Below are 17,365 nucleotides of genomic sequence, written 5' to 3' on the forward strand. Positions count from 1 at the left end.
AACTCTGCTGGCCTCGTTTCTGAGCTGGTAAAAGCCCAGAGCTGTCCCCAGTAAGAACAAAACTCACATCTCTTTCTGTATGCAGGAAAGGAAGGGGAGGTAGCAAGATCTTTTGTTTTTGTGAATCGCCGTCCTGCCTTCAGGCAGGCGCAGGGAGAGGCAATGTCCCTTGCATTTTTAACCTTCTGAAGCTTGATAATCTTCAGTATTGTAGAGAAGAATCTATTGGTTTCTTTCAGAGAAAATAACATAGCCTGCCTCAAGGACTGAATGAAGGAATTGATGTAAACCACCGTGTAACAGGCACTCGGCAAGTGTAGGATCTGCTACTAGGTCCACCCACCACCCTCCCAGGGTATGGTGAGGATGGAAGGAAAGAATCGACAGGGTAATGGAGTGAATCTCCTAACTGCAAGGCGTTGTTACCGTGTAAGAAAGCACCATGTAGGGCCAGGCGCGGTGGCTCACGCCTGTTATCCCAGCACTTTGGGAGGCCCAGGCGGGCGGATCAAGAGGTCAGGAGTTTGAGACCAGCCTGGCCAATATGGTGAAAACTCATCTCTACTAAAAATACAAAAAAAATTAGCTGGGTGTGGTGGTGCACACCTGTAGTCCCAGCTACTCCAGAGGCTCAGGCAGAAGAATCCTTGAACCTGGGAGGCAGAGGTTGCAGTGAGCTGAGATCGTGCCACTGCACTCCAGCCTGGGCAACAGAGCGAGATTCCATCTCAAAAAGAAAAAAAAAAGAAAGAAAGCACCATGCACACACACACACAGATGAAGGAAACATACACTGAGATTAAAAATGGCTCATGAGAGCCTTCCCTTTATTGTAGTCTGGGATTGTCAAATCCAGTGATGAGAAAGGCAGCCTGGCAGGAGAAAATGACGTCTGCCCTTGGTTTGTGGACCATTTCCACATCAAGTCAACAGGAGGCTGCCAGCTTGCAGGGAGCTTGCGTGGCAGAACAGTTTACAGTCATGTGTGGCAACAGTGCTACCTCCTTGAGTTCAGTGGGCCTGGGACTGGACAGTGCCATTTGGACCAGGAAAAATGAAAGAAGAAAGGGGAGCTGTGTGCATTATGAGTAAAAGAAAAGCCAGCCAGTATGAGGCAAACAGCATTGTCTACGTTTGTCAAAGGCTCTATATAATGCTTCCCAGATGCCTTGGGGAAGGCTGGCCATGATCTACAGCAACTGGGCAAGCGCAAGGGGCAAACAGATGGGCAAACACCTGACTCAGACACCCTGGGATTCTGTTTCCTTCTCCAATTGTGCTTGGACATTATGCCAAAGGAAGCCAGGATTCAAATGAGGCAAGATTTTGCCTGCAGTTTCCCGAGAGAGACCCAGAGAGATCAGCTGAGGTTAAAACTGAGAGGAGAGGCAGGGTCAAGGTTGAGGATGTGGTTGCGCCGTTTTTCCCGTGGGCAGATCATGGACGAGGGTTCTCTTTGGTTGTCTGCTTTTAATAAATTTTCATCCCTCTAGCTCTGCTTCCAAGACCCAGCTTCTTTGATGTCCTATAGGCACTGAGTTGGGTACTGGCAAGTTCAAGACTAAGGCTGAATGCCAAGATTCTGTGGTTTTGGAAGGTTCCATGGATCTGCCCCTCCCAGCCAGGCAGGGGACCCACCCAGAGCCTGAGTCGCCAGGTGAAACCAGAATCATGCTTCCTGTGGGCCTCCGCTCTCCAATTTAGGAGTGATCAATTCCACAGAAAGTTTTAAAGAATACCTCTCTCATATCACCAGTGTTTGCTGCACCTGCTACCTGCGAGGCACATTGCTAAGTACCCTGAAAGCTACCAATGTGAATACATCTTAAGCCTGCAGGTGTAGGAAGACTTTGGAGTATTTGAAGAAATCAGTGACCCTATGGGGACCGCATTCCCCATGGATCTCTCGCCTGCAACCCAGAGTACAATGTCTACCTTCCACTTAGTTCTCTTTTCTATCTTCTGCCTTAGGAGGCAGCATGGCACAGAGCCAAGGGCAGGGCTCTGGAGTCAGACTGGAAGAGCTCTGCTGCTTACCGACTCCACAAACCTCCATGTGGCTGCTTACTCCATGTATGACCATGGGCTCATTCTTGAGCCTATCTGGATCTCCCGCAGCTCAACAATGTCATTACCGAGCAGGCTTTTTCTAGATTTCCACTCTGCCATCCTCAGTTGGCTGCAGCTTTAGCCCAAGCTGGCTGTCTCATGGTTATAAGATGGCCGCCACAACTCCAGCCTTCATGTCCACATTCAAGGCTAGATAAAATGGAGAAAGGGACCATAGCAGACTTTTCTTATTCTTGTTTCTTTTGTCAGGAAAGCAAAAGCTTTTCTGTAGTGCCCAGTAGACTAAAGCTCACATCTCACTGGCCAGAATGGCCAGGCTAGCTGCCAAGGAGTCTCTGGCTTGTTTCAGTATCCTTAGAAGTAGGTGGCATGGCAGAGGGGGTGGACGATGGTTGGGGTTGGCCAATCAGCAGTAAGGGTGGACATGCTCTCCAGATTTCCAATGGTACTCTTTCATCTTTCCCTCATTGTTCTCTCCTCTCCTCTCCTCTTCCTTTCTGGGAAAAAGATTTGGGGTGTGGTGGGGTGGGTTGTCTGCTTTTAGTAAATTTTCATCCCTCTAGCTCTGCTTCCAAGACCCAGCTTCTTTGATGTCCTATAGGCATTGAGCTGAGTACTGGCAAGTTCAAGACTAAGGCTGAATGCCAAGATTCTGTGGTTTTGGAAGGTTCCATGGATCTGCCCCACCCAGCCAGGCAGGTGGCCCACCCAGAGCCTGAGCTGCCAGGTGAAACCAGAATCATGGCTGAGAAGGAGCCGTGTATTTGTGTGCACACGTCTGTCTCACCCCATGGTGCCTGAGGCTCTCCCAGGGCTGCTTGAGAACTGAGTCCTTGTGTTTTTCAGGTTTGGGGTGATCCACTCGGTGTTCACCAACCTGCTTCTGTGGGCCAACAGCGTCCTCAATGAGTCAAAGCACCAACTCAATGAGCACAAGGAACGGCTCACCACTCTGGGTTTTGGGAACATAACAACAGGTGAGTGGTGAGAGAAGTGAGTGGCCCTTCTGCCATGTTGAAATGTCTTGGAAACCTGCAGAGTCCACAGTGTTCAGAGATGGAGTGCAGGTTCCAAAGAACTTCAGGGCCACCCAACTCAGCATCAGCCAGACAGCCCCCTGTTGTTGAAAATCTTCCAAAACCTGAATCTCTCATAAGTGATGTGTACTGAGCATAATTAAAGGTTTCTTCCATGACTCACGGACTTGTAAGACCCACAGTGATCATTCTGATGGCCATTTTTCATGGTCCAGTTTGCTGCAGAAATAAATGTCTTTGTTTTCAACTACAGAAGATTGATGGTTGCCTCTGCTTGTGTTTTTAATTAAACCTCTATTACCAGTTCTTTCTAGTAAAAGTATGGCTTTTAAAAATTCACAGGAGTCTAATGGTAGGTTGTGGTTAATAGGCTGTAGTTCATTTGAAGTTTTAATTTAACTGTATTGGCTTATAATTCTAGCTCATGTCTGTTCCACCTTGTTCCTATTTGAGAGCCTGTTGGGTTAATCTTTATATTTTCATCTAAAATCCTTTAGCATTTACAATATGTCACTTCTATATGAGAACATTCAGGCTGAGGGGAATGTGGAGCAGGGAACTGGATGTCTCAGGTTTGTTCCCATCATGTGCAAGCTGTGTGACCTTTAGAAGACATTTAATCTCTCTGAGCCTCCCTTTTCTCATTTGTAAAGTGAGGGTATCCAAATCATGCACTTGCAAAGATCCCTTCTGGCTTTAACATGCAGCAAGTCTGTGCCAGTTGTGTAAACCCAGGCTGTCCTGGAGAGCCACTTTGAACCTGTTTCGTCATCAGTGGGGTGGAGACAACGAAGTCACCACCCCCAACCAGCAGCCACTCTTGGTGTTTGGGCCTCATGTCCTCCTTGGTATCAATATCAGTAGCAGCAATGACAACAATAACAAAAGTAAATTTTTATTAAGCATTTGCTGAGTGCCTGCCACTGTTCTTGGAAATTTACACATGTCATTTAATTTGTACCCCCACACTCTCTGGTAGGCTATATGTGTGTGTGTGTGTGTGTGTGTGTGTGTATATATATATATTTATTCTATTTTTTTTTTTTTGAGACAGAGTCTCACTCTGTCGCCTAAGCTGGAGTACAGTGGCACGAACTCGGCTCACTGCAACCTCTGCCTCCCAGGTTCAAGTGATTCTCCTACCTCAGCTTCCTGAGTAGCTGGGACTACAGGCACGTGCCACCACACCTGGCTAATTTTTGTATTTTTAGTAGAGACGGGGTTTCACTATGTTGGCCAGGCTGGTCTCGAACTCTTGGCCTTGTGATCCACCCGCCTTGGCCTCCCAAAGTGTTGGGATTACAGGCGTGAGCCACCGTGCCTGGCCTCAGGTAGACAATATTAACCTCATTATATGGATGAAGTCATCAAGCCACGGAGAAGTTAGCCCAGGGTAACAGTGAACACGTGATTGAGCCATGATTTGAATCCTAACAATCCGGCTTCAAGGCTGTCTGTGAAAGATGAGGTTGGATTAATTTTCTAAAAAAGGACTCTGTCAGCTCTAACATTCTGTTACTATGAACTTTTCCTCCTGATTTCTTCCCTTGTCTTCTGCATAACACCGTATTGAATTTTAAGTGCTAGGGAAGCCCTGCATGAATTGAAGATTATTATCGGGGGCAGTGACTCATGCCTGTAATCTGAGCACTTTGTAATCCCGAGGCTGGAGCATCACTTCAGCCTAGGAATTTGAGACCAGACTGGGCAACAAAGAGAGACCCCAGCTCTGAAAAAAAAAAAAAAAAAAAAAAAGCCAGGCATGGTGGCATGGGCTCGTGGTCCCAGCTATAGCTACATGGGAGGCTGATGCAGGAGGATCACTTGAGCCCAAGAAGTCAAGGCTGCAGTGAGCTGTGTTTGTGCCACTGCACTCCAGCGTGGGCAACAGAGGGAGACCCTATATAAAAAAGAAAAAAAAAAGAAAAAGAAAATTTCGTAGTGTTCTGTGAAAGTAAAATTAATGCTACGATTTAGTTTTTCTCGGATTTTTTTTTTTTTTTTTTTTTTTTAGACGGAGTCTCTCTCGTTGCCCAGGCTGGAGTGCAGTGGCATGGTCTCAGCTCACTGCAAGCTCCACCTCCCGGGGTCACACTATTCTCCTGCCTCAGCCTCCCGAGTAGCTGGGACTACAGACGCCCGCCACCACGCCTGGCTAATTTTTTGTATTTTTAGTAGAGACAGGGTTTCACCGTGTTAGCCAGGATGGTCTCAATCTCCTGACCTTGTGATCTGCCTGCCTCGGCCTCCCAAAGTGCTGGGATTACAGGCATGAGCCACCACGCCGAGCTGCTTTTCTCAGATTTTATAGGTAATATATACATATCATAAACTAAAACAATGACAAAGCGTGAAGCAAAAAAATCCACAACACTTACCCATAAATGCAGTAAATGCTGTGAACGTTTGGTTATTTTTTTGTAGTGTGCCATTTATTTATAGTTGATTTTATACTATATATTTGATCTTTTTTTATTGCAACCTTCAATAAGAGACAGATTTTACATTGTAACCCAAACACGCATGTACGTATGTGTGTATGCTTGATGAAATAATACTTAATTTTACTATATCAGAGATGCTTCCAAATTTTATCGTAGTTGATTCCACTCCATTCTATCCTATTCTAGTCCACTGAAAATTATTTCTGCTACAAAAAAGTTGGTTGCTACCTGATTTTACAGCCTGGTACTGGGTTGTGACTTGCATTAAAAAATAGATATACAGTTTGTTCTTACTTTTTTCCACTTTCCTTGCAGTGAGATTACTTTCCTAATATTAAAACACATCCTGGCCAGGTGCGGTGGCTCATGCCTTTAATCCCAGAACTTTGGGAGGCTGAGGTGGGAGGATCGCATGAGCTCAGGAGTTCAAGACCAGCCTAGCCAACATGGCGGAACCCTGTCTCTACAAAAAATATAAAAATTAGCCGGGCGTGGTGGCACGGGCCTGTGGTCCCAGCTACTCAGCAGGCTGAAGTAGGAGGATGCTTGAGCACAGAAGGCTGAGGTTGCAGTGAGCCAAGATTGTGCCACAGCACTCCAGCCTGGGCAACAGAAGGAGGCTCTGTCTCAAAACAAACAAACAAAAAACAAAACAAAAAAAACCCCAAAATACCCAAAACCATAAAGCACATCTTAATTATAATGTGCAGTGGCTGTCTACTATCTCATTGTTGGGATACACTAAAATTTACTTAACAATTTCTAAATTGTTGGACATTGAGCTGTTCCTCTCTCTCTCTGTCTCTCTCTCTCTCTCTCACACACACACACAATTTTACCTGACTTTTTTTTTAAATTATTTTTTGAGACTGAGTCTCACTCTGTCGCCTAGGCTGGAGTGCAGTGGCACCCTCAGCTCACTGCAACTCTCAGCTCGCTGCAACCTCTACCTCCCAGGTTCAGTCAATTCTCCTGCCTCAGCCTCCCGAGTTGCTGGTATTACAGGCTTGCCACCACACCTGGCTAATTTTGTAGTTTTAATAGAGATGAGGTTTCGCCATGTTGGCCGGGCTGGTCTCGAACTCCCGACCTCAAGTGATCCGCCTGCCTTGGCCTCCCAAAGTGCTGGGATGACAGGGCTGAGTCACCGCTCCTGGCCTTACCTGACTCTTTGATTACTTTTTTTATTTGTCCCTTTGAGTAGAAGGGTACAATGGAAAGAATGGAATTATGGGTCAGAGACTGCATCGCCTTTAGGGCTTTGGTGACCTACTTCATCATTTACTTGCAGCATCTGCCCCCCTGTGATGAGAGGGCCCTCCATACCGCAGCCAGCTTCTCTTCCGGAAGGTGGTGCCCGTTTGCTTTCCCCGCACTGATATCGGAGAGCGCCTGTCTCCTGCATGCTTGCTAGCACTGGAGTCTTAAGAGGCATATCTTTTGCTAATTAAAAGGAGCATTTTCTCCAGAAAGTATTTTTTTAAAATGATGTTAAAAAATCACACATGTAAATCATCTTCACAGAGAAAATTTAGAAAATACAGGGAAGCAAAATCTAGAAGAGATTAAAAATCATCTGTCATTTTTTCACCCAGAGATAACCATTGTTGACATTTTAGTTTGTGTCCTTCCAGATTTTTTCTGTCTGTCTGTGTGTGCGTGTATCCATCTATCTATCTATCATCTACATATCTATTTTTTACAACAATAGAGTCATCTTCTCTATCCTCTTTGGCAACTCACCAAATAAATATGATTTAGGTAATGAATATGCTTTGGGGATACTCAGGGCTGTCAGCTTAGCCATGGTATTAAACGTGATAATAAGCTATGACATGAAAAGCTTGTAATCCAGTGGGAAGACCCAAGCCTGAATCCACGGTGGAAACGGTTTTCTGTGCTTTTCTGCTCCCCCTTGCACCTGCTAATCGCCCTCCTGTGTGATCTACCTGTCTCCCCTAGTTTTAGATGACCACACACCACAGTGTAACTGCACGCCCCCAACTCTCTGCACTGCCATCTCCCACGGGATCTACTACCTCTACCCCTTCAACATAGAGTATCAGATCCTGGCCTCCACAATGCTCTACGTCCTATGGAAGAACATCGGGCGCAAAGTTGACAGCCATCAACACCAGAAGATGCAGTTCAAGTCTGATGGGGTCATGGTGGGCGCAGTCCTGGGCCTGACCGCGCTGGCTGCCACCATTGCCGTGGTGGTGGTGTACCTGATTCATATCGGGCGCTCCAAGACCAAAAGCGAGTCGGCACTCATCATGTTCTACCTGTATGCCATCACCCTGCTGATGCTTATGGGGGCTGCAGGGCTGGCTGGAATCCGGATTTACAGGATAGATGAGAAGTCACTGGACGAGTCCAAAAATCCGGCCCGCAAACTGGACTCGGACCTCTTGGTGGGCACTGCCTCGGGCTCCTGGCTTATCTCCTGGGGCTCAATCTTGGCCATCCTTTGTGCTGAGGACCACCCCTGCTACACCTGGTACAACCTACCCTACTCCATCCTGGTGATCGTGGAGAAGTACATCCAGAACCTCTTCATCTTCGAATCCATTCACCGAGAGCCTGAAAAACTCTCTGAGGACATCCAAACCCTTCGGGTGGTCACAGTCTGCAATGGCAACACCATGCCCCTTGCTTCTTCCTGCCTCAAGAGTGGAGGTGTGGCCGGAGATGTGGCTCCCCGGGGCAAGGACATGTCACCAGCAGCCAGTGGAAATGTGTGCATGAGAGAAAGCTGTGACAAGGAGGAGAAGCAGGAGGAGAGCAGCTGGGAAGGGAGCCCAAGTCCAGTCCGCCTTCCCCATTTCTTACAGGGCAACGCCAAGAGAAAAGTCCTGAGGAATATTGCAGCCTTCTTGTTCCTCTGCAATATTTCGGTAATCTGCACCAAGTTATTCTTATTCTTTTAATTTTACTTTAAACTTTCATTTTCGGTTCAAGGGGTACACATGTAGATTTATTATAAGGGTAAATTGTGTGTCGCTGAGGTTTGATGCACAAATGATCCCATCACCCAGGTAATGAGCATAGTACCCGATAGGTAGTTTTTCAACCTGCACCCCACTTCCGACCTCTCCCCCTAGTAGTCCCTGGTAGTGTCTGTTGTTCATACATTTGTGTTCATGAGTACCCAATGTTTAGCTCCCACTTATAAGAGAGGACATGTGGTATTTGGTTTTCTGTTCCTGTGTTAATTCACTTAGGATAAGGACTCCAGTTCTATCCAGGTTGCTGCAAATAATGTGATTTCATTCTTTTTTAAGGCTGCATAATATTCCATGGTGTAGAACTACCACATTTTCTATTTATTTATTTTTTGAGACAGGGTCATGCCCTGTTGCCCAGTCTGGAGTGCGGTGGCATGATCACAGCTCACTGCAGCTTCGACCTCCTGTGCTCAAGCAATCCTCCCATCTCAGCCTCCTGAGTACATGGGACCACAGGCATGTGTCACCACACCTGGCTAATTTTTAAAAACTTTTTTTTTTTTTTGAGACAGAGTTTCACTCTTGTTGCCTAGGCTACAGTGCAATGGTATGATCTTGGCTTGCTGCAACCTCTGCCTCCCGAATTGAAGTGATTTTCCTGCCTCAGCCTCCAGAGTAGCTGGGATTACAGGCACCTGCCACCACACTGGGCTAATTTTTGAAAATATTTTTAGTAGAGATGGGGGTTTCACCATGTTGGCCAGGCTGGTTTCGAACTCTTGACCTCAAGTGATCCACCTACCTTGGCCTCCCAAAATGCTAGGATTACAGGTGTGAGCCACCACGCCTGGTCAAATTTTTTTTTTTTTTTTTTTTTTGTGGAGATAGGTTCTCACTGTGCTGCCCAGGCTTGTCTTGAACTCCTGGGCTCAAACAATCCTCCCGCCTCAGCCTCCCAAAGTGCTGGGATTACAGATGTGAACCACTGAACCCGGCCATAATACATTTTCTTTATCCAGTCCATTATTGATGGACATCTAGTTTTGTCTTGCCTTTTTAAAATAAGGAATGGAGGCAGCTTGTAATAAAAATACTGTAAGTACAAAATTACAATATAAGGCTGGAAAATAGACCTATATTCTACAAATCTACCTACTGAAGACTTGCTGTGTGCTAGGTGCTGGGCAGGGTACTAAAGATTAAAGTGGAAAGACTCGGTCTCTTTCCTCTAAAAGGTCTCAGTATAATGGGGGAGGGAGACAAAGAGAAAATCTAATACAGTGATCAGGACGAGTGCTGAGATGGGCTTGTGCAAGGTGTACTAGGAGCAGGGATCCAGAAGGACTTCAGTGAGTAGTGGGTGCTTGATGGGAGGCCCAGTGTCAATCAGGAGTGCTTTTGGTTGCAAGTGACAGGCAATTTGATTCGCAGTGTCTTCAGTCTTAACAATGTTTAATTATCTCATGAGAATTCCAGAGGTTGGCTGCTTGGGGTTGGCCTGGCAGCTGAACCATGCCATCAGGCATCCAGGCACTGTTCATCTTGTCACTTGGGTGGTGTGGTGCTTGTTGCCACATGGTCATGAGATGGCTGCAGCTGCACCAGGCATCACATCTGGGTTCAAGACAGAAAGCAGCAGGGAAGGGCTGGTGCCAGGCACTGTCTCTCACGTGGGCACCCCTCGTTGCAAGGGAGGCTGGGGAAGTGGATGGTTTGCTTTCCAGTCTCTCTGATGGAAGGTAGCAAATGAGAGGAAGGTGTACAGTCACTCACCCATCTGTCTGCATCAGCAAGGAATGACTGGAAGTTCACCAGGTTATTAAGGCAGGGAAAAGCATTTCAGGCAGAGGCACACAATATGTGAAGACACAGAGGCGAAAGACACCATGGCATGTTTTGGGAGCACCAAGTAGTTTGGCTTAAATTCCACGTGTGTTAAGCAGAGTAGCAGAATAGGAAATAGGAGAGAGGGCCCAGCTAGGTGGACTCTGGCTTGAGCAGGGCTTCCTAGGCCTGACTGGAGTCTGGTCTTTATGCTGAGGGCAAGGGAGGACTCTCAGATTTGTGTTTTGGAATGATCCTCCCAGTAGCTGTGTGTAGCACGGATGGAGACAGATAGGGCCAGAAGCAGAAAGACTGGGAGAGAAAGCCCTGCAATAGCCCAGGCAGGAAGGGGAGGAGCTTGAACCAGGGCAGTGATGGAGGGATGGAGAGAAGAAAAAGGAATAAGAAGCATTGTGTGCTGTTGGGATTTTTTAAAGACACATAAAGGAAGGATGGTGGGGGTTGGTGAGAAGGAGGGGGAAGCAGCCTTTGCCACCGCATGAGTCTCTGCAGTGATGGTGACTGGTGGCTGGAGGGGAGTGCCCCAGTCCACAGAGCTGCCTGCCCATCACTCTGGGTGAAGTCAGCTCTGTGCTCCCAGCCTCTGTTATCAAGCCTGCTCCCTGTTGCCCCAGCAGCTCAGAGGCTTTTGAGCTTCCTCCCCTGAATTTCAGATGGTGCATACAGGGCCTGCAGCTTTTGATATTGCCCTAAGAACGCAAAGTTGGGAAAGTCCCTTCTGAAGTCAGAATGGCTGTGTGTCTGCCAAGCAAACCTGATCCACCCTAGCTTTGGATCACCCGGGTTCCTTCAGTTTGCTAGGCAGTGAGGAGGGGCTCTGAAGGGGGAAGGCCCAGAAGAGTTTGGCTGCAGGCAGACCCTCTTCTCCATCTAACAGACATTTGCCAGGCACCTGCTGTATGCCAGGGACTATGTCAGGGGCACAGCAGTGAGTCAGGAATTGAAAGAGTTAACAAGAGAGATAGATACTAGTTGGCTGAATTTTTTGAGGTGCATATTCCAAAATGCAAATTCTTATAAAGTCAGAGCTAGTTCTAGAATCTTCCTCAAGCATATGCTTTTTGTACATATCCTGTGATTGATATTAACATACATATATTTTGAGATGGAGTCTTGCTCTGTTGCCCAGGCTGTAGTGCAATGGCACGATCTCGGCTCACTGCAACCTTCACCTCCTGGGTTTAAGTGATTCTCCTGTCTCAGCCTCCTGAGGAGGTGGGACTACAGGCATGCAACCACCATGCCCAGCTAATTTTTCTACTTTTAGTAGAGACAGGGTTTCACTAGGTTGGTCAGGGTGGTCTCGAACTCCTGACCTCAGGTGATCTGCCTGCCTAGGCCTCCCAAAGTCCTGGGATTACAGGCGTGAGCCACTGCTTCTGGCCTAATATATCTTTTTAAAACTAAGTTCTGAAAAGTTGTTTTTCCCTGGTTGCCTTTTTGGTTGACCACTGGGTGAAATACTTGGCTTGCATTTTTGGACCCACTTGAAGAAAGATAGCACTGTCCGAAATACCAGAATCAAGTGGCAACCGATGGTCTGTCAGGACCTGAAAGCCAGACCCAGGGCCCAGTCCAAGGAGAAGGGTGGGCTTCGTCTCTTCCTCCCTGCGCTTGGCCTGTGATGCCCTCAGGCACTGGCTGGGTTCTGGGAGATTGAACCAGAGGAGGAAATCATTGCAGGGTGGAGTCTTAGGATACCCATGCTGGCTCATGGGGTGGCACTTTGAAACCTTGTGGTTGACCCCAGGTGGTGCCAAAGGCATCTGGCAGAGAGCAAGAGCTGTCTTCTCCAGCATCGGGAGCCAGTCCAGAGGCCCCAGCTGCAGGTGCTGATGTGCAGGTCCAGGTGGAGTGGGCTCCACTCCAGAGATGGACATGGAAATGTTAGTTGAATTTCCAGGAGCCGTGGCACTGGAGACAACAGAGGGTGGGTGTGGTGATGGGGAAGGGCAGGATGCTGTGGGAGATGGGTCAGGGAAGGCCTCTCCTAAGAAAGGGTGTGGATGGGGCTGGGATGAAAGACTATAAGGGCAGAGCTGCAGGTGTGGGGAAGGGACAGATGCAAGGCAAGGCAGGGCTCACTGGACACGACCTGGGAGCACAGAGCAGAGGGCGGAGGGGAGACCACACAGGGCCTGCGAGCCAAGACTCAATCCTAAACGCAACAGAGAAACATGGAAGGGTCTACACTGAGAGTGACGGGATCTGACACATGCTTATTCTATTATATTTTTAATTGTGGCAAAAAACACATCATATAAACTTTCCCATTGCACCCACTTTCAAGTGTGTAGTGGAGTAAAATACGTCCACATTGTGCAAACATCACACCATCCATTTCCAGGTTATTCTCGTCTGGCAAAACTGAAACTCTGCCCTCATTAAATATGAACTCCCCATTCTCCCCAGCCCCTGACAACCACCGTTCTTTCAGTCTCTAGGAATTTGACTCTTAGACTCCTCATATAAGTGAATTTGTGGAGTATTAGTCCTTTTGTGACTGGGTTATTTCACTCATCATAACACCCTCCAGGGTCTCCAGGTTGCAACTCGGGAAGGGTGACAGATGCCAAGCGTGACCCCTGCCTTCACACTTGAGTTCCTGGGGAGACGGTGATACTATGTTGGAGATGGAGGACCCTGGAGGAGGGGCAACCTTGGGAGCAGTGGGTGGAGGTCAGTGTGGAAGGAAGGACCAGAGTTAAGTAATGGACGTGTTCTGTTTCAGGTGCCTCTGTGGCATCCAAATGGACGACCCCAGTAGGCAGATATTTTGGTTTTCTATTGCCATGCAATGAACTACCCCAAATGTATGACAAAACCAACATGCATGACTGTTTTTGTCTCATGGCATTTATTGTGACTCATGGCTTTGTGGGTTAGAAATTCTGACAGGGCTTGGATAGGCAGTTCTGTTCCTCACAGCATCAAGCGAAGTTGGTGAAGCCTTGGGCAGAAGTTCCGTGGTCTGGTGCCTTGGGTTGGGGTGGCTGGGAGGCTGGGCTCAGCCGGGACTCTTGACTGGGGCATCCACAGGTGGGTCTCCAGCATGACGTCTCAGGGTAGTTGGACTCCATATGTGGTGGCTCAGGGCCCCAGAGCCGACCCTCCAAAAGATTGAACTGGAAGCTGCCTGTCTCCTAAGGCCTGGGCTTGGAAACTGCATGGTGTCATTTCTGCCATATTTTATTAGTCATGTAGTCACAGAGTCCATCTAGATTCAAGGAAAGAGGTCATAGGCCGCTTCTCAATAGGATAAGTAACAAGAATTTACAGCCAACTAAACAGCACATATACAGATGTGGATTTCAGAAAAGAGGTCCCATTTTCCTGCCTTCCTTTCTTCTCCCTTTTCCTCCCTGTCTCCCTTTCCCTTCCTCTCACCCTTCCTTTAAAAAGTGTCCCTTAAGTACCTACAGAGGTCCAGGGACTGCTACGAATGGTGAGAGTACAGCAATGACCAAGATCTCTGGTCTTCCTCTTATGGGGCTTACAAACCAGGCAACAACAGGGAAAACCATCAGCTGAGCAGGAAAGACACCTTATAGTCTACCTGTGCTAAGCAGAGAAGTGGAAAAGGAGGGTGTGGGAAATAGCTCTTGGGCGGCCATTGTAGATCAGATGGACCAGCTTAGCAGGAAGACCTCGCTGAAGGGTGACGTGAGACAGGGAGGGGCTGGCCACGCATGTTCAGGGCTGAGGGAACAATGGCTGGTATAAAACCCCCGGCGGGAGTGAGCGGGTCTGATTTGAGAAACAGGAAGAAGAGTTGCGTGCCATGTGGGTGGGGTGAGTGGGGAGAAGCGTGGGTGGTTAGAAATCAGCTAACAGAGCGCTTTATCACCGCATGCGGGAGTGTAGATTTTATTTTAAATATTTTGGGAAGACTTTAGGGGTTTAATCAAGGTAGGGACAGGATCTGATTTCCATAAAATGTAAATCTGGTGGCCGAGTGGAGCCCTAGTTCGAGCTGGGAGACCAGGCAGGGGGCCACCGCCATGGTCCAGGTGAGAGAGGCCGGCTGGACAGGTGGAGAGAGAGAGCCACAGGTGGGCTGAAGATACTGCTTTGGAGGTGCACAGTGGAGATGTGCTGACGGACTGGATGGGAGGGGGCATGATTATGAGACTAGGAGGGAAATGAGGATGACACCTAGAGCCTCGATGGACCACCTGGGAGGACGATGTAGCTGAGCAGATAGAGAAATGGGGAAGGTGGGTTGAGTTTGAGATGTGTTTTAGACACTCAAGTTGCCACCAGAAACTATGAGCCTCGGGTTCTTGGAAGTGGTCCAGGCTGGAGACTGAGACTGGGAAGTCATAGGACTACAGCTGGTATTTACAACCAGGGACTGGGAGAGAGCCCCAGGGCTCACATGTAGAGAGAATAGAAAGGGACTCAGGAATGAGCCCTGGACGCTGGCCAACATTAAGAGGCAGAGCAAAGGATGAAACAGCAAGGGAGACTGGGAGGGACCCACCGAACAGGTAGGAGAGCCCCTAAGAGTCACAGCAGCCAGTAAGCAAAGTAGAAGAGAGGGGTCTTGGTTCCAGGGCCCCCATGGTGGATACCAAATGCACAGATGCTCAAGTCCTCTATATAAAATGGGGTAATATTTGCATGTAACCTACCCATCCTCCCATACACTTTAAGACATCTCTAGATTACTTAGAATACCAATACAATTTAAATGCTATGTAAATAGTTGTTATACTGTATTGTTTAGAGAATAATGACAGGAAGAAAGTTTGTACATATTCAGTACAGACACAACCAACCATTTTATTTTTTGAATTTATTTATTTTTATTTTTTGAGACAGAGCCTCACTGTTGCCCAGGATGGAGTGCAGTGGCATGATCTTGGCTTACTGCAAGCTTCGCCTCCCGGGTTCAAGGGATTCTCTTGCCTCAGCCCCCTGAGTAGCTGGGATTACAGGCACATGCCACCATGCCTGGCTAATTTTTTGTATTTTTAGTAGAGATGGGGTTTCACCATGTTGGCCAGGCTGGTCTTGAACTCCTGACCTCAGGTGATCCACCTGCCTTGGCCTCCCAAAGTTCTGGAATTATAGGTGTGAGCCACTGTGTCCAGCCTACTTTTTGAATATTTTTGATCTGTGGTTGGTTCAATCCACAGACGCAGGTCCCTGGATACAGAGGTTGGCTGTATATACCAGGGAGTGTTCTGTATGGTATACTAATGAAGGCTATGTGTCTCACTTACTTATTGCTATGGAAGAGACCACCCCAATACTCAGCAACTTAAAACAATATACATTTATGATTTCATAGTTTCTCCGACTTATGAATCCAGCTACAGTTTTAGCTGAGTGTCTCTGCACAGGGCCATTCCCAGGCTGAAACTGTTGGCTGGGGCTGCATTCATTTCAAGGCTTGACTTTGTGAGAGGTGGCAGAGGATTTGTTTCCAAATCTACTCATGTGACTGTTGGCAGGATTCAGCTGTGGCTTGTTGGACTGAGGGTCTGAGTTCCTTGCTGGCTGTTGACGGGAGTACGCCCTGGGCCCCTTGCCGCATAGGGTGCTTCGCAGCATGGCAGCTCTGCCACCTGTCTTACAGGAGAAGATGAGCAAGAGGGATAGCAGGTCCTTTTGCGACCGAATTTCAGAAGTGACTTCCTGTGTCTTTTGCCATATTTTGTGAGTTGGAAGTGAGTCGTTAGGTGCATCCCACACTCAAGGGGTGGGGACTCCACAAGGGGGTGACTGCAGGAGCTGGGGGTCATTGAGGGTCATCTTAGAGGCTGCCTGCCACAGCCAGGGAGTGGAGAAAGCTGAAGAAGTGTGCAGCCTGAGGCGGGAGTGAGGAGCCTGACAACTCAAGGGGTGGCAGAGCGGGAAAGAACTGGGACAGAGAGGAGCCTGAGAAGCAGGGAACAGTGTGTAGGTTCCCTGAGCAACACAAACAAAAGTCATTGCTTTCAGTTTTGCAAACTTAATTCTCATCTAAGCCCTCTCAGACACGGGTTAGAATTCCCACCTTTCAAATGAGGAAACCGAGGCGGGGCGAGGGCTGTAGGGATGGAGAGAGTTGGATGGGTTCAAAAAGTGCTCATTTGGGAGGGATTGCAGGGAAGGGTGGGTGAGGAAGTGAGCAGGATCATGGCAGACATGGATTTGGTGGTTTCTGTGGAGATGGGAAATGCCACGAGGTCTCCTTATTGTTCTGTCAGGGGTGACTCAGTCCCTGTGCATCAGGGTCAGCTCCCATGAGGCCTGGGACTTGAGTGGGGCCTCCGTGGTGGCTTGGAAGCTGCTCCCACCACAGGCCATTTTCTCTTCTCTTGCAGCTTTGGATACCTCCCGCCTTTGGCTGTCGACCTGAGTATGACAACGGATTGGAGGAGATTGTTTTTGGCTTTGAACCCTGGATAATTGTGGTCAACCTGGCCATGCCTTTTTCTATTTTCTACCGAATGCATGCAGCTGCCTCCCTCTTTGAGGTCTATTGTAAGATATAGTCTGGGTCCACAAGAGACTGAGGAGTGAGCTAACAAGAGTTCATTGGCGCCAACTGGGAGTGGCCAGGTTGGACAAATATTGCCTGACAAATATGAGAAGGGCCACCTTTTGTCTGCAAAGATTGTGCTTCCTGTGGGCTGGAACTGCCCATCACCCCTGATGAATGTAAACAAGTTAGATCAAAATCCATGAGGTGGCTGGAATCTGTCCTTGGTTAGTTAAATGCTAATCAAGCCCAAATTATTTTATTTCCTTCTAAATGATTTAGAAGAATGTGATTCTGGCTTGGAAAAAAATCTATCCAGTTTGTTTTTCATAAAAAGCATTTTCTTTGTGTCATTTATCATGTGACTCCATACAACCTTTTCCTGACCACCTGCATAGTAATTTACACTTTAAAAATTTATCCTTCTCAAAGCCTATGAATTTAGACACAATCACAATGAGTTTATATTGTTTCTGAATTGAAGTTATTTGTACCATCTGGATAGAAATTTGTGTACAGACCAATATAAAAACATATTTCTTACCTGAA

At 47.7% G+C, this 17,365-nt stretch overlaps 1 protein-coding gene across 1 annotated transcript in view; it reads left to right on the forward strand.

Annotated features, from left to right (window-relative positions):
• OTOP1 (otopetrin 1) overlaps positions 1–17,103 on the forward strand; it is a 38,350-nt gene extending 21,247 nt beyond the window's left edge. Inside the window, exons 4-6 of the mRNA XM_054485858.2 lie at positions 2,917–3,047; positions 7,514–8,448; positions 16,659–17,103. Of these exons, the coding sequence (XP_054341833.1) occupies positions 2,917–3,047; positions 7,514–8,448; positions 16,659–16,829 (1,237 nt within the window). The 3' untranslated portion in view covers positions 16,830–17,103. The remainder of the gene's footprint in view (positions 1–2,916; positions 3,048–7,513; positions 8,449–16,658) is intronic.
• Positions 17,104–17,365: the final 262 nt, after the last annotated feature.

The sequence above is a fragment of the Pongo pygmaeus genome, chromosome 3, assembly GCF_028885625.2.
Source record: "Pongo pygmaeus isolate AG05252 chromosome 3, NHGRI_mPonPyg2-v2.0_pri, whole genome shotgun sequence".
Lineage (NCBI taxonomy): Eukaryota > Metazoa > Chordata > Mammalia > Primates > Hominidae > Pongo > Pongo pygmaeus.